Genomic DNA, 18,568 nt, shown 5'->3' with positions numbered 1-18,568 from the left:
TAGATCTATTTTGAAAAATATTTCATGTACTAGTATTTAGTTTGATGTTGACGGATAATGTCAACTGCTTTTGATACACAGTCCAAGAAAACTACACGCATGTGTAAAAGGATTACATGTAACTTGCCTGTGCAGCGATATATTTAATTGTGTATCGATCTCACAATGCAGAAGATTGATTTCTACTGAATGGCAAATGTTCCTCGGTCATTTATAAATTTGTTTTGCAACATATACTGATTGATTTTTATGATTATCAATTATCAACTTTATCGTTGTATTAGTAAAACACGAAGAGCAAGCGAGATGTGTATCATTACGTATGAAGGTATATCGCAGAATAATGACCGCAGTATTCCTTTGATCTTTGCAATGACCGTGGTAGAATATACGATAATTAGGTGCAAATTATTTTTGAGACTGAATATATTTTTACTTATGTCAGTCAACATTTTTGGTGCGTAGCAGCATGCACCCCGAATGTTTAGCATGCAATGCACTGTTGCACTTCTCTGTATATAATCTAATAAATGAATTTCACATTTGAGAATACATGGGTTATACTTCATGAATCGCGTCATATCGCACGCACACACGCGCACGCACACATCCACACGCAGTTTTAGAGAGGACATAAAAACTATTTTGTATTTAAACATTCACGATGTGATGTATTTAGTTCAAACTCATTAAGAATATAAGAATTTATCAAATCAATGCATTCTTGCCATTCTTAGTTAATTCCGATTTTGATGGATGTGATATTGGCGGGACTGCTGTAAGTAACAAGGGGCGTTGCCGTTCAGACTATCAGCAGACTATCAGCAGACTATCAGCAGGACGCACGCTGCAAATTATAAAGGTAAATATCATTTAAATTATCAGTTTAAATCTGACATACGAATATGGGGAAATGTAACTTGCTTGATCGTAAGAGAACATGACAGGATTATATATATCTATGCTTCATAAATTCCTTTTTTAATTGATCATATACAACTTGTCAACAAAGCAGTGATGACCTTCACATCATAATCAATTCATATGTATAAATACGATTTCATCACACTCACTTTTATCTTCATCATTTGGTTCTATTAATTCAATCATAAATTATATTTATCAATTAATTAATCATTTTTTCTTAATTGGATTTTGATTTTTGTTTAGCCTTGTTGTATAGAGTAATGTTCCATGTATAAATACATTCTCTACTTGAACCATATGTTCACAAAAATTTTTTCTTGATTTTTATATTTAATATTAACCATAGAATATTTTATATAGGTCAGTGTGGCAAATACCTGATGGGAAAGGTTTTTAGTGCGTAAAAATATCACCTGTAAGGCATTATAACGCGTTCCTTCACCCAGTGAGTCCAAGTGCAGTCACTTTTAAATAATTTAAATATCTCTTTACTAAAATTGTACTAATCTAAAAGAAACCATTTAAAAAATATCAAATCAGTTTGTATAAAATGTACAGTCACATCCAAAATAGATTACTAACCCACACAAAAGTACACGAAGCATATCCCATTTGCCTTTTGAAAGAATACATCTAATAAATCTCCATTTGAAGTATCTTAATTTTTAGTAAATACCCAGGTGAGAGGTGAACAACGATGACGAAGATGTTATGGATTTTCATTCACATCTAAAATTTTGAATATACCACCATCCAGTGATAAAATGATATATATACCTCTGTTTTCTCTCTTGCGTCCAGCAACATGCTGTCGCTTTCATTTGATTATAAAAACGAAAAATTGAAGCTAAAACAGATACATGTATATACAATATACCTTGCCATCGGACATCGGCCTCTTTGTTAGACTGAATAATTTCACAATGCTTTTCATTTGGGTTAAAATGGCGGAATGGGGAGAGTATATATCTGTTTCTTTACCTTCAAGTTCAGTCTTAGAAATTGTATCAATTCATTCGTCGTTGATTTTGAAATCTTCATTACGGATTTATTTCCCAAAGAAAATAAATATGCCACCCAGGTAAGGAATATTTTGATATTTCAATGCTAAAGAATATTATGTCAATAAAACTTGGGGGTGTTTAGAATTCCCACTGTGTAAAGGAGCGAACAGTAAACACCAGTAAATATGTCAGTCTGATTATAAACATTTTTCACGGTAGCTTAAATAATGAAAATCTTTAATTCAAAGAAAAGAAACTCACATATTTAAAATACTACACAATGCAAAGTATTAAATCTAAAGTATATATTTTTCCATTAGCTATCTTATTTTACAACTGAGGTGTGAAAATGGGGATTATAAAAAATGTATGACGCGAATCCTTGCTTGCTACCTGTATTTGTATCATATCCACGCTTTATAAAAAACAATATCCACACTGAACAGAACGAGGTTAATTTGACATGTAGTACCGGTAGAGGGGATTATAGCCAGTTGTTATGTGTGGAGTATGGATCTAACTGCCTCTCCCTCTAACAGCGACGGATAAAGGACAGTATGGAGCTGAGAACGAGTATCTGATGTAATGATGGAAACAAGGATTATTGTAACAAGTAAGATATACAGCTATCATTTAATTTGCAACATCTGTTTAGAGATTTAGTAGTGTCGCTAAATGGATACTGTACCACAAACTCTGTAATGGTGACCAAATACACAGCAATCCATTTTAAGCATCAAAATATCAAAAAATAAATAAAATTAAAAAACATAGATATAAATGATAATTCAAATTTTCTATAAATCAAAACATTGGTTTTTCAACCTTTGAATTGTATAAATATATCATTTATAAAGTAACGCTTTCCTCAAAGAAAAATGATTAGAAATGCAAATATGTATTTTATTATTCGAATTAAGCCATCAGTCTTTATAGATAAATAAAACAGTCAGGCATATAAAGGGGTCTTCTGAGTTAGAAGAAATGATTTACTATGGAATTTAAATATAGTATATATTAGTGGATATTTCTATCAATCAAGGTTGTTGACACAGTTAGATGTAGAACGATTACATCTGATGAATATCACAATACCGATTAAAATAAAAAATTAAATAAGATTGGAGGATTACATATAAGCCGACAATGCCGTGTGTATGTGTGGTAGTACACACCTTTCTTTAAATAGCAGACTGTTTACAAACATGAAACGTTTCTGTTATGTGTTCAGTACGTTCGTTAATGAAAAGGAAAATTTCCCCATCTATAAAATCTTATATGAACTACATGTATAATGTAATGCCCCAGCTGTTTTCAGCCTCATAGCCAATTTTCGAATAGTTAGTAATAACTTTTTGATTGAGAAAATGAAATTCTGTAGAGCAATTTTTTTAAATGCGTTCTTAAAAGTACCAAATAACTGTAATTGACGATTTGTCGATTTGTACTTTAAAATATTCAAACACTATTTCAATCAGATTTGCTTTCTCTCTTTCTCTGAATATTAATGTTAAGATGTGCTAAACATTTTCGTCACAATTCGTTATAAAGACATAAGTAGTCCAATCGTGTCAACAGTCTACTACAATTATTCCAATCCATACTGAACAAATGACGAGAACAGATTACTAAATGACATTATTGGGTGATAAAGCGGTGTAAGTCTACCAATTACGAGTGCATGTATCAACAAATGTTCACTTTCTAACCCTTTTAATTTGATCTGATTAGTACTAGAGGAATGGTTATACATCTTCAATGTTTCCTCTGTTGATCTGGTCAGCACTAGATGAATGGTTATACATCTTCAATGTTTCCTCTGTTGATCTGGTCAGTACTAGAGGAATGGTTATACATCTTCAATGTTTCCTCTGTTGATCTGGTCAGCACTAGAGGAATGGTTATACATCTTCAATGTTTCCTCTGTTGATCTGGTCAGTACTAGAGGAATGGTTATACATCTTCAATGTTTCCTCTGTTGATCTGGTCAGCACTAGAGGAATGGTTATACATCTTCAATGTTTCCTCTGTTGATCTGATCAGCACTAGAGGAATGGTTATACATCTTCAATGTTTCCTCTATTGATCTGGTCAGTACTAGAGGAATGGTTATACATCTTCAATGTTTCCTCTGTTGATCTGGTCAACACTAGAGGAATGGTTATACATCTTCAATGTTTCCTCTGTTGATCTGGTCAGCACTAGAGGAATGGTTATACATCTTCAATGTTTCCTCTGTTGATCTGGTCAGCACTAGAGGAATGGTTATACATCTTCAATGTTTCCTCTGTTGATCTGGTCAGCACTAGAGGAATTGTTATACATCTTCAATGTTTCCTCTGTTGATGGTTCTCTTCCCAGAGTTTCGTGCGCTACTCGCACTATTCCCCTGTCAACGCTCAATTTACAGAAATCTTGAGAAAGTGTCTAATATCCAACATATATGTTTTGAACTAAATATTTAGTCATATTATGAAATGCTTTTGGTGCAATCAAACTGATGCTTACTGTAAATTGTTTAAAATCGCTGTTTCCTGATCCAAAATTTGGAACTACTTCATATTTTGCGTATGAATATAGGACATCCACGTGGTGGAAATTTAATGTAAACATGGAATTAAAAGTAAGAAAGGTCTCTAAAAATGCAATTAAAATTGTACAATAAGAGACAAACAGCTAAATGGTAAAAATGTATTTTTAAAATGTGCCTGTGGATTATGAAAAGAGCCTGACGTATCATCGATTGCCAGAACGTTTGAAGGGAAGAAAACGAGAATTACTGTTTATATCATGTGATTATATTGTCACGTGATTCCAAGCGTTGACGGAGGTGTAAGTAAAACTAAACTGGTACCCTGTTGACCTCGGTAAGCGCCAATTTTTGACAGCCAGGATTTGGGCAAACTTCCCGTCGAGGCCTCATTACGTCACCAACGTGAGCAAACGAACTCTGGCGGAAGTTTGAGATTTGGGCTGTATCGTTATCTCCCGCGTATAACGAGAATTCCTTTCAAAATAGTCTCGTTCAACCAGACACTCGGTTGTCTCCGTTTATCTCCGACGCTGCTCTTCGGATACTAACGAAAAAAGCAGAGCGTCTGGTTGCACGAGACTACTTTCAAAACAACAACGACGCTAACTTTAACGTCACAGTCGACTACACTACGTTACGAATATACAGTGAAGTAGGGCTGTGAAGCGCGAAACTTCGTAACGTAGCGCAGTAGACTTTGACGTCATAACTAGACTACAACCAATCGGATCACGCGCTCGTCTTTTTCCGTAACCGGTAAGAAGACTCGGACGTGGATCGGCGCAAGAATTGCATCAAATCGATGCATTTCTTCGCCGGAAGCGCGCCTGTGGATGAGAGTTAAAAGGCCAGAACCGAATCCCTGAATAATATGTCATTTATATTTTCACCACAGATTCAGTTTTGGTATCATTAACGTCTTATTCACTCTAATACATAACATGTAAGTGGAAATTGATAGTGGTACAATACCTTAGATGTGTATAATATCTTAGATGCATTTGAAAGTTCACGTTTCATAGTGTAACGTACGACTGTGACGTCAAAGTTACGTTTATGTATACGTAACAACCAACTCTGATGGCGTCGATCCACATACGAGGTTCATTTGCGGTTACGGAAATAGCCGAGTAGTTACGATTGGACTACAACGACTGTACCATTCGGAATCTCTCTAATGAGACATAAAAATCAACTGACCAATGAAATCGGCTCATTTGGGCTAACCAAAGTACCCATTGTTTGTGTGTAGCACCAATCAGCGGGGAACCGGTTTAAAGTAAAACTTGCGTATCGCACCCTCTGGTGAGAGAATGCAATGTTTCCTCTGTTGACTTTCCCTTACCATGGCCTATTTTAAAAACGGGCCATTTAATCAGAGAATCCATGGTTTCCTTATTGTCAGTCTAATTAAAATCATTTTTAGGTACCCGAACAGATGATTGAATTAGATTGCCTATGGTTAAATGTTTTCTTAATTTTTCTTCTTCTCACAATCAAACGGACGCGACTTTTGAAAACTTGAATCAATAAATAAGACCAATCAATCCTGATCTTTCATACCTTTTCCTCGCTATGCAAACTTATACAAAAAAGATTAATCTCCCTTAGTAAAAAAATATACTTAAGGAGTGTGCTACACCAGAGAGGTTTGATATGAATATGTAACACGCAATTTGATTAGCTGAGCAATATACTTCATTTTTTAATAACGTGACTTTCTGCCCGATTTTTATTATTAGGGTCTTCAGTCTTCAACGTAAGACCTTGTTATTCATCGGTTTCCTTTTCTCTATTATTATTTTTCTATATCATCATTATTATTTTTGTCTTACTTGATTACGCGTGGACGTATTTCCATGAACTTTTCAAGGATGGTAGATATTGGTCTCGCTTATGGTACCTTCACACTCACGGATTTTTCTTACGGATCCTTACGTATTCCACAAATCCGTAAAAGTACACGGATTGTTACGATTTAGGCACTTTAAAGAGCTGTTTAAAGAGTATTTACGGGCCATTTACGGTTTATTACGAGTTCTTGCGATGCATTTACGGCACACATTTACGATTTGTTCCGATGAACACGGATAAATACGAGCAATTTACGACATTTTACGAGCTTTTTAGGGATTGTTACGAGTATATTACGGAAATTTACGATTTAGCTTAGCTTTTATACCTTTCCTTAATCGTAAAGTTTAAGTAGTACTCGTAAAGTAATCGTGTATATACGTAAAGTGCTCGTAATAACTCTGAACAATCCGTAAAGCGATTGTAACCCGACGCGAATGAAATCGTAAATATCACTTAGGCATTCGTAATAATCCGTAAACTATCCGTAACATATCGTAAACTAACCGCAAAGATTCGTAAAAAAAAACTTTTTACGAGTGTTTTACGGATTCTTACGAGCAGTTTACGTGTTCTTGTGACCAGTTTACGATACTTACAGATTGTTACAAGTTATTTACGGGTTATTTACGGAAAATGAAATCCGTGAACAATCGTGAATTTTTTTTTGACATGTCAAAAAATTTGCCCCTACTTTCACGGATCCTTACGAGTGTGTGCGAGTTGTGACGAGTTATTAACGGATACCGACGAGTGATTTATGAATGCTTGCGATTGACTACGAGTCGGAGATCCGTAAGGACTCGTAAGAAAAATCCGTGAGTGTGAAGGTGTTATAAGAGAAAATTACAGTTTGTATTGATGAAATCACTTCCGCTTCGATATATAGCCGATTTTTGATTTTTCAGAGGGCTTGTTGTCCGGAGCTTTTCTTTGAAAACCACTCAAGATAGGAAGCTGAAATGTTTAGCGATAGTAGACGAGATGTATCTGTGCTCATGTTAAGAATTTCATTGATATCGGTCGAAGGGCCTCGAAGCTTGCTTATGTCCGAAAATTAAGTTTAAAAAGCTCCCGATTTTTTCGCACATTTTAAATTATGACTCGTAAATATTTCGTAAAGACATATTATAACAAAAGTTGTACAGTTTATTGAGATCTTTCCAACAGTACCAAGAAAAGGGCCCACGGGCCTCATGGCTCGCCTGAACAGTCGGGTTATTGTCGCAATCAATATTTTTTTCTCAAAGCACTTTTGATAAGACATATAGAACAAAAGTTATTCAGTTTTGCAAGACCTTCGAACAATATCAAGAAAAAGGCTCATGGGTTTATGGCTCGCCTGAACAGTCAGATTATTGTCGCAATCAATAACTTTTTTGTCGAAAAACTTTTGATCAGACATATGCAATTGTAGAACAAAAATTGTTTAATTTTTTAAGATTTTTCGAAAAATATTAAGAAAAAGGCCCATGGGCCTCATGGCTAACCTGAACAGTCTGATTAGTGTCGAAATCAATTTTTTTTATTGAGAAACATTGATAAGAGATGTAGAACAAAAGTTGTTCAGATTTGCAAGATCTTTCGAACGATATCAAGGAAAAGGTCCACGGGCCTGATAGCTTGTCTGAACAGTCTAATCGAAGTCGCAATCAATAACTTTCATCTTGAATTTTTTTTTGATAAGACATGTAAAACAAAAGTTTTGCAAGATCTTTCGAATGATATCAATAAAAACGCCTACGGACCTCATGGCCTGTCTGAACAGTCCGATTGGTGTCGCAATCAATAACTTTTATCTCGAGAAACTTATGATATTGAATATTGCTTAGAAAGTGTTCAGCTCAGCAAGATATATGTAACAATATAAAGAAACAGGCTCGCTGGCCCCCTGAACAATCGAATAAGAAAATTGATATATCATATCTCTTACGTGTTTATCGTTCTATTTAGGTGCTTATTCCTTTCATGTATAGTTGATCTTCATTAATTGAATTTTCCCAATCAAGATCTTATATCTTCAGAAAGCGGACGCAAGACGTACTCGTTCCTCGCAACGAGTTCGTGTCTAGTTATTATTATTATTTTGGTTTAAAAATTCCTCCTAAACAAGCAAATTAAAATCAAGTGATATAAAATCAAATCTAATAGAAAAGTGTGTTATTAGGTTACAACAACAGTTTAGATTACGCTAGTGTATAAAATTCTTCGCAGTTTATGAGCATGATAAGCATAATTGTATGTGATAATTCAGAAACACTTTGTTGTTAAATCAATTTCTCAAATAAAGCAATATGAATCACGTTAAGTGTAAATACTTTTTATCAGTAAACTGGATTCGGTTTTCATGTACCCAACCCTTTATATCCACACGACTTTTATCTGATCATGGAACCCCTTTTATGATTACATTGAATACAACAGTAGCAACTTTTAAAATTCTTAATCATTTTAAGTGAATATAAATATCACAGCATTTTGGTGTGTGTGTGTGTGTAAAGGACCCGGATATAGGTCAATAAACATAATCTGATTATCATTTTACTCCCCCTTCTAATTAAAAATACCGATCTTTTTTCTGTATCAACAAAATCAAAACATTGAATCTAATCCACGATAGTGGTCATACATAGCCCCCCCCCCCCCTCTTGAGAATTCATTATTTCATATCATGTTCTCATATATCTGAAAATAAGAAGCAGTTTTAACTCATTATGAGATATATCAAAATTCACGGATTTTTTGTGATTTTTTCCGGAATGATAAAAAAGGTGTTTTGTTCGCAAATAAGATATTTTAAGATCCAAATTGCACCTGTCAAATGATCGAATCAAATGTTTAAGGGGTATACAATCTCTAACCGTAGCAACACAAGCACGAGCACGTTTGACGATTTCGGACACCTTACGTTTGCTGGGTAATCCACATAACATTGCAAGCATACCATTCGAGAGTCCTGATTTCAACTTGAAAACTGACTAATGCCTATTGTAGTTTTTATTGCTATTTTTTTTTATTTTACAAAAAGATGATTGAAGAGGTAAGGTCTTCAAAACTATATTTAGAAATTCCTAATAATCCTCATCGCAAATCACATCAAAATCAATTTTACTACGCGTAGGACTGAATATTACCTAGGACTTAAGTCTAAACAGTAAATCGGTTATCTGCTCTGATGTTAAAGTGGAATAGTGGTTTCTGAATGCCACAGTATTGATGCTTTGATTGGCATTCATTTCCCCCCCCAACTAATGTTTTGAACAGTATTTACAACCTACCGGTCCCGTGGGGATCCGGGTTAGAATAGGTCCTCAGTGCCCCACCCCCGGGGATCCGGGTTAGAATAGGTCCTCAGTGCCCCACCCCCGGGGATCCGGGTTAGAATAGGTCCTCAGTGCCCCTTGCTTGTCGTAAGAGGCGACTACTAGTAAATGGGGCAGTCCTTCGGATGAGACCGCAAAAAAACCGAGGCCCGTGTCACAGAAGAAGCGCCGAGTATAGGCCTAAATTTTGCAACCCTTCATCGACAATGGTGACGTCTAGATATGAGTGAAATATTCTCAAAAGGGGCGTTAAACAATACAAAATCAATCAATCAACAACCTAACGGTACTGAAATACCGCATTACTGCGCGAGTGTGATTTTTCCTCTTTTCAGTGGAAATCCTTTGATTGGCTCAATTTTCGAAAAAGTGACAGAAAATGAAATTTATCCAGGTAGGGTAAGGTGGTTTCCTCCCCTTTTGACCAGTTTTTCTCTGATTTTTTAGGAATTCAGTCACAGCCCTGCATTAATTCGCGCCTCTTTTAGTACAATTCTAAGACCGACTTTAGAGTTACAAAACGCACATTTGCTGTTAGATTTCCCCGCAGAATGGAACAGAAACAGACACCCGATTCGTTGGTTGGTTTTTTGTGTGTACTGAACTGCCTTTTAGACAGTCTACACTGGTCGCATATTTCACTTTTGTCATGAACTTCGATACCTTTCTCTTCAAGTAAATTCTTTAGCGTTGTTGAAATTGTTCTTTTTAACTTCCCTTTAAGTTGTTGTTTACTTACACAACATCCATACTTCACAAGAGGCCCCATATTTGTCAAATGTATTCATTAGCCACATGTTCGAATCAATTACTTGTGATCGTCATTAAGAATGCATGATCCAAATGTAGGAGTAAACTTAGTATAAAATGCCAAAGAAAAATGTTGAGTTCTATTACTAGAGAAAAATAACGGTAAATTTAGGAATTCATGAAAAAATATAGGTAGGAAAAATCGGTATCCGAACCACCGAACCGGTCGCGGTAGCTCAGTGCTATAGCGTTTGCTTCGTATCCGTGAATTCGTGAGTTCGAGCCCCTCTCGTGCCATGACTGAGTCAAACCTCAGACCATCGTCGCAAGCCATGACTAAAACGTAAGCTCCTTTTCCCTTTCACTCATGGCTCTCTGCATGGCAATTTCTTCGTTTCTCATAAATATGCATGACGAGAATGACGTAATCCGTTAGCAACAGCTATTATGGATGTGGCGATGAAAACGTGTTCTTTTTGCACTGAAATTATAGTAAACAAAAATCCTACATATCAATGACATCTGTACAGTTTCGCGGTTTATTTTTTAAATATGTCCACTTGTTCCAAGGGGAGGTAAGGGGGGGGGGTAACTACCAATACACAACACTTGTCGTCTCTCCGAATATTTCATTAGAAACACCCGGTAGTATAAAGACTTCTCACCGCCTATTCTTATTGACAGAAAAACATCATTATGATCCTCATAAATGCACATTCATAATTGCCAATGTTAAACACACGTGTACACAATGATTTTGCGTTTGTTAGTGGAAGAACAAGCGTTCTAATTGGTCAGAGTAATATAACTGCATTCAGTTTTGCTCGGAAGCTCAGCGATTGGCCGAATCACGTCATGCATATTTATGAGAAACGAAGAAATTGTCACGCAGAGAGCCACGGGTGAAAGGGAAGAGGAGCGTACGTTTCAGCCGTGGCTTGCGACGATGACCTCAGACGCACAGTTGTACATGTAAACATAGATCTGAATGCTCCTTCGCAAAACGCTCAGCATTTAGAAGTGAGAATCCTGGGTCTTTCGAATGTCACGACAGGCGTTGGCACGTTAAAGAACCCTCACTGCTTCGGCCGTAAGCGCTAAGCATAGGTTTAAATTTGTACTTTACCTATAACTAGTGATTTCTCAATATGAATTTAAAAAATCCTCAACGCGACATAAAACAAACAAAACTCGAACCACCAATATGCAATGTGGGCCTGTCCAAACATTCAATGAGACTGTTTTTTATACCACCCCCGACTATTCAGCTCATGAAGAATTTCCTAATTTCAGGCTATTTCAAGCTAATCACCCGACATGGACTTAGAATTTTTCTTGATCATACGACAAAAGTTGTATACAAAATGTAAAGTTTTTTTCACAGAGTGGGTCAAATCTCTATATTTTAATTTACACAACACTTTAAACACGAATATGTACTAACATAATTTACTCCGTTCACAATGGAGACTTGGCCAACTCTATACAAAAATATGCTTGGAAATTTTTTGAAGCAAAGTATTCTTTACTATTATAGAGTGCTTTCTGATGTACATGTATGTTATCGAAGTAATTAAAAATGTCTAGTATGTTTCTATTTTGGGGTATGTAAGACTAAGGAAGCGTCATTTCTGACGCCACATCATGAGTAATGCCGAAACAGGCGATTCAAATTATTATGACTTTTGTTATAGTGAACTTTGGTAAAAAAAAAAAAATCAATTTTAAATCTGAAAGATTTTACACTAATTTCCACATTTCAAGGGGTAAGAAACAGGCGAATTAAAGTATCATGGTTTTGTTATAGTGAACTTTGAAAAAATAAAATAATTTCAAATCTGAAAAAAAAAAAATGTTACACAAGTTTTCACATTTCTAGGGGTAAGTCTTGTCACAGAAATTCTTCTTAAGTTGCACTACGATATGTTCCTACTATTCTGTTTTGTAGATTTGCTATTGACTTTGATAGTGAAAACTTCCACACTATGCCAACAGGCTATCGTGCTCCAAGATGATACTCTAGAATTCATCAGTACGCCAGGGTTCACGGAGGGACACAACTACCCCACAAATACCCTATGCACATGGGACATCTCTACTTATCACGGGGTATACATGTAGCAATACAACTGTACTATATGATTGTATATGCTTTGTATTTCTTGATTTATATATATATATATATACATGTATATATATATATATATATATATATATATATATATATATATATATATATATATATATAAACCAAGAAACACAAAGCATTAAAGCCGAAAGCAGTGAAATGTTTTTCGAGTTTTTATGTCTTTTATTATTGGATATATCTACTGTTCAAATACTGAATTCTTTTTACAAACTCTCTCTCAAATACTGAATTCTTTTTACAAACTCTCTCTCTCTCTCTCTCTTTGTTTATATCCAGAAATAGGTATAGAATATATTCCAAAATACTCAAGGCTTTTATCATTACATAAAGAGTTATAACAGATAACTAAAGCGTTATAGTGATGGTATACACTAATAGTGCTAAAGAATATCAAAAACAATTTACTTGTTGTTTATTTTAAGATGAATAGCTGATCTTCTTCACTTTATACAGAAGATTGAAATGCGGTTCCTGTCGTTTGATGTGGAGAGTGACACGACCTGTAAGTGGGACTACGTCAAAGTCCATTCAGGTCCATGTGGAGGGACCAATGGCATAAAGTACTGCGGCACTACACTCCCCCCACACGTGGTCTCAGACTCCGGGAAAGTCTGCGTGGTATTCTACTCTGACCCCATTCTGACTAGACCTGGGTTCAAAGCGCAGCTGATCCACATCGGTAAGGAATGTGGAAATGATATCAGGTGACCTTTCAATTTTATTAGGTCACCAGAGTCACCTATTGCTATTGATCTGCGTCCGTCGTCGTCCGTTAACAACTTCTTCCCAGAAACTACTGAGCCAATCTTGACCAAATTTGGTATGTCGCATTTGTAGGTAAAGGAGACCGGAAATTGTAAATTTCATCCTAAGGGGTATTAAATTTGGGGTAAAAATTGATGTATTTCTTTAAAAATCTTCTTCTCAAGAACCACTCACGTGTAAATAAAAACAAAAACAAAAAAACAACAACAAAAACAAACAAACCTAAATGCATAGTGATGTAGAACAGGAAGGCCTTTACCAAAATTGTAAATTTCATGATTCCCGGGATAGGGGTTCTGACACAAGGGTAGGACCAAACTTAGTAAATAGTGTTTATGTGTAAAACACTTAAATAAACATCTTCTTTAGTGCTATCGATACTAAATTAAAACTAAATGGATATTTAGAAAGAGCAGGTAGTCTTTTACCAAAATTGTTAATTTGATGATCCCAGGGGTAGGGGTTTTGGTATTAGGGTGAGGCCAAAAATGTTCAGTTATTAAATGTGTGAACAATAGAAATTTTTAACTTCTTCTTGATAACTATCGTTCCAATTCTTTTTAAATTTGGTATGAAGCATCTTTAGAACAAGGTGGACAAAAATTGTAAATTTCAGGATTCCTGTTCCCCTGGGGTCTTAGGGGCAGGGCAAAAACTGCCCAAAATTGAAGATTTTTCAAACATCTTCTTCTCTAGAACCGCACATGTGTAATAAGAACTAAATGCATAGTGGTGTAAAGCAGGAAGGCCTCTACCAAACTTGTAATATTCACGATCCCCGGAGTAGGGGTTCTGACCCCAGGGTGGGGGCCGAACTTACTATATAATGTTTATGTGTAAACACTTAAATAGCATCTTCTTTAGTGTTATTAATACTAAATTAATATTTAGAAAGAGCAGGTAGTCCTTTACCAAAATTGTAAATTTGGTGATTCCCGGAGTAGGGGTTCGGACCCCAGGGTGGGGCCTAACTTAGTATATAGTATTTATGTGTAAGTTTGCTGATATTGTAAAAAAAAAAATCAAATGCATACATAGGAATAGCAGAAAAGGGTGTATAAAAAAGAGTGAATTTCACAACCCAGGGTTTTGAGGATGGGTCCAAATTAGTCATATCGTTTAATGTTAATACACCTATCATATCATGTAAAGCCTTTCATCAGTGTATGCACTTTTGAGGGCATTGAAGTTTTAAGAACACATCTTGTTTTATACTTTTGCTGAACTTTAGAATTCAGAACAGGAAAGTTTTTCTAGATTTGGAGTAGTGATACTTTTTCACTAGTACTCAGGTGACCGACAAGGCCTGTGGGCCTCTTGCTTTGATTGAATTCAAATAGTACATGTGTAGATATCTATATAAGCCACGTATAAAAAAAAATGTTTGTAATCCATTTAAACTTCGACCAAATAATTATTACAAATTTTCCCGGATTATTTTCGATGAAAAAAAAAAGGTACCCATTTTGTACCATGTTCATTTCTGCAAACAGTCTGCGTTGAAGAACATGTTTTATATTGTTAACACATGCTTATCTCTTATGAATAGAGCAATGATAGAAAAGTAGATGCTTTTCAATGCATTGTGCGCTTTTTTATAAATAAACACAAGTTTTTTAGTGGCAAATTGAAGAATTAAGACCCCAAAATACAAGAAATGGCGTGAAATTTGGCGTAACGTTTATCATGGCTTTGTCATGTATGAATTAACATTTGCAGCAAAAAATCTATACATTTCAAATCTCGAAACACTGCATAATCGTGTCTGTTCTTTATTGTGCTAATAGCCACATAACGGAAGGAATTCGTGGTTTTGATTTTAGAAATTGATTATTAATTTACAATAAAATGTGATTTGCGTTTGTTTTATTGACAGCAGCAAATCGGCTAATGATATGCTATCTTTGATTAAGACATAAAATACAAGTGGAGAAAAGACGCAGAAATATCAGTTATCGTATGTTACATACTTCTAATCTCACGCCAGCAATTGAAACTGTTCTGTTGGTATAGCATAGATTTACAGGGTTGTCCTTTCTTTCAAACCTCTTAGCGTCAAGGTAAACATTGTTAAACAAAAAATTCTTCGCTTTAAATTTCAGGGAATCCGAAGGGCAGTACCGAACACACAAATGTGGATATATCTTCCGTCTCAACATCTCCTTACGATGTGCTATTAACATCACTTCCGTTAAAATCAACGTCACTTCCGGTTACATCAACCAAATCGCCTTCTTCAAGAGAGAGTGACTTTGTTACAATCGTTGATTCTTCTCTCAGTCATACCAGCAGTTCTAGTTCTAGTATAGTGACAAACATGAAGATTGAAATGTGTCAGCCACATGTCTATCATATTGATTTAAAAGCAAATGAGAAGCTCGCGGTGTTTTCCCCGGGATTTCAGTCAGGCAACAAATATCCTGTGAACGTACATTGTTCGGTTTCAATAGCAACAACAAAACGCAGTGTAAATATATCTTGTTTTCTGTTCAATACTTTGGTTCTAAAATGCTGTCTGTTGTATAACTAGAGTAATGATATGTTGTCATACTACAAGTATGCCAACTATATCTTGCTATGCTAACATTAGTATATTTCGTAGATACTGTTTTCAGATTTTAAGGATCCGTCTACAAACCTTGGAGATGGAGTATCATCCCCAGTGTGTATACGATAGACTTGTTATTCGGGATGGCCCGTTACATATATCACCTGTTATTGTATTCCTTTGCGGAAAACATCAATCAAATGTCTACCTCTCTACCTCAAACTCCATCTATGTTGAGTTTCATTCCGATCATATAATACCCGCAGCTGGGTTTGAAATCCTTATTGATCATGGTTAGTTTTTTCCATTGTCTAAAAGCATATAATATTCCCAAAATTACGGATTCGTTTGCAGTTAGAGGAGCACAATTATTCTCTTTTTCTCTTTTCAGACCTCACAAGTACCACGGATTTGCCTTCGTTGACCATTCGTCGGAATGGTAAGTCTGGTACAACATCAGGCTCCTCAATTACTACTCCAACCAGCCAAGCCAATGTACAATATATCACATCAACAACAACAACAACTACCTCCAACTCAAACCATTTATTGACACAATTATTCACTCCAGTAGTCCCCAGCCAGACAACATCGACAAAAATAAATCTATCAACTATTGTGGCAAATGATAACAAACTAATCTCAAATCCCTCGTCGTCGTCATCATCATCATCATCAACAACTACTACAAGAACAAAAATAGCAAAAACAACAAACAGTACAATGGCAACCAGAAAAGCAACAGAAACAACAGGATCAACGACAGCACTAACATCATCTTCACATTTAAGAAAAACAACAGTATCTTTACTTACAACAATCATTTCATCACCTCAAACCCTATTTACAAAGTCATCATTAATATCATCAAAGAACAAAACACCAAAAACAACAACCACGACAACACCATCATCCCTGACAACAACAAATACATTAGCCCCACCACTTCCGACAACTCCAACTTTGAAAATGTCCTCCTCACCATCCGACGCGGCATCAACAGAAATTTTAACAATGACTCCCATGAAATCTTTAAAACCAACACACTCCTCTATATTAGGAATGTTGACATCAAAGGCAATTGTTTTCTCGACACCGTCATCAATGGAAACGATGAAAACAACATCATCAACAGTGGAAGCAACACAAAAAACGGTGACGACAACAACAACAGTTTCTAAGGCTGCATCTAGTGATAAATCGACAACCATTCAGTCTAAAACTATCTCATCAAATGTATCCAGCGCGCCAAATCATGCATTTCCATCCCCATTGCCAGCAGCACCATCTATATCAACAACGACAATAACAGCGAGAACATTTTTTACCACATCTGCTGAATTGTCTACTATGAAAACATCAACAATGCTTCAATCTTCTATGGCATCCGGTGCAGCAACCCAGTCACCTTCAATTCTTCCAATGGAGTGCCTTGGAATAGAGAAAGTTGTCTCCAATTTAGGAAAACATGTTATCCAGTCGCCAGGACTTGACACGGAAAGTCTATATCCAGTTAACATTCAGTGCTCCTGGGTTTTCATCGCACGAGACAGCCAGGTAGGCCATTTCAAAAGGCGAATTTATTCTGTTTAATTTTAAAGCACAGATGAACACGTTGTGGAATCAGCGTATGCATACCAAGTTAAGATATAAAGAGTGAAAAGTTACCACCGTTGTTAAGATATAAAGAGTGAAAAGTTACCACCGTTGTTAAGATATAAATAGTGAAAAGTTACCACCGTTGTTAAGATATAAAGAGTGAAAAGTTACCACCGTTGCCATTTTCTCTCACGGACCTTTGGTTTTTCTAGAATGTGTCATAAAATAAAAGATGAAATCAAAATGTGAAAATCAACATTCGGCAACATAGTATTTGGTTTCAATATTTTTATGACATTGTTTTCAAAGCAATATGACTTGAAGAAACTAAAATTCCAGATATCCTTACGGTAGAAATCGAGTCTTAAATTAACCAAGTAATGCCCGAGAGCGCCAGGAACAAAATTAAAATTTCTCGTTTTCATGGGGAATCATTTTGTAGCTTCTTTTAATTATTTTGTTTTTATAAAAAAAAAAACCCAACCTTAACTAATGCTAGATAATAATTCTAGGGGCTGTAAATTCAAAGTAAGTAAATCTACTCAAATTGGGCCCCCACAAAATAATGCTGATTTCACACTAACAAATGTCTCTGTATTTATAGGAAATAAAAATAAATTTTGAAAAATTCGATGTCGAATACGAGAAGAATTGTAAACACGACAGTTTAACAATGTACAATGGAACGCAGAGAGAGATGATTAAGCAATACTGTGGGAATGAACTACCGGCGAATTTCACATTCCCAGGGACCCAGATGCACCTGCTGTTTAAGTCAGATCTATTCGTACAGGGAAGCGGTTTTATATTAACAGTGGATATTGTGGAGAAACAAAGTAAGCATCAAATTTAAACATCTGCCGTTAAAGTTTCTTTGTAATCTCTACAAGGATTTATATGTAAAAAGTGAAGATAATGAGCAGTGCTCAATCTCGTTATTTCTATAAAGAATACAACATAAAGAGTAGAGTGTGATCCCTGAAACTTGATCAGATAAATGGAGTAATCCCCTATACAAATCAGTATGCCAAAGCGGCCTACACATGAGACAACATTCTATCTGATGACAGGTTGTATTTGCAAATAAGATCAGTATAACGACCATAGAATTTGCCA

General features: G+C 35.6%; 1 protein-coding gene across 4 annotated transcripts in view; it reads left to right on the top strand.

Annotated features, from left to right (window-relative positions):
* The first annotated feature begins 459 nt into the window (after nt 1–459).
* LOC125649380 (uncharacterized) overlaps nt 460–18,568 on the top strand; it is a 50,037-nt gene continuing 31,928 nt past the window's right edge. For 3 of the 4 annotated variants that reach the window (XR_007360680.2, XR_007360679.2, XR_007360681.2), the window contains exons 1-7: nt 460–2,544; nt 12,340–12,500; nt 12,994–13,219; nt 15,408–15,772; nt 15,921–16,146; nt 16,245–17,410; nt 18,057–18,288. Coding sequence is in view for 1 of the 4 variants with exons in the window: in XM_048876895.2 (XP_048732852.2) it covers nt 2,517–2,544; nt 12,340–12,500; nt 12,994–13,219; nt 15,408–15,772; nt 15,921–16,146; nt 16,245–17,410; nt 18,057–18,288 (2,404 nt within the window). In the remaining 3 variants the exon portion in view is untranslated. The remainder of the gene's footprint in view (nt 2,545–12,339; nt 12,501–12,993; nt 13,220–15,407; nt 15,773–15,920; nt 16,147–16,244; nt 17,411–18,056; nt 18,289–18,568) is intronic. The other variant, XM_048876895.2, reaches the window with a different exon arrangement.

This window comes from Ostrea edulis, chromosome 1, assembly GCF_947568905.1.
Source record: "Ostrea edulis chromosome 1, xbOstEdul1.1, whole genome shotgun sequence".
Taxonomy (NCBI): Eukaryota; Metazoa; Mollusca; class Bivalvia; order Ostreida; family Ostreidae; genus Ostrea; species Ostrea edulis.
The sequence above is the reverse complement of the archived record's forward strand: the minus strand, read 5'-3'. Positions and strand labels throughout refer to the sequence as shown.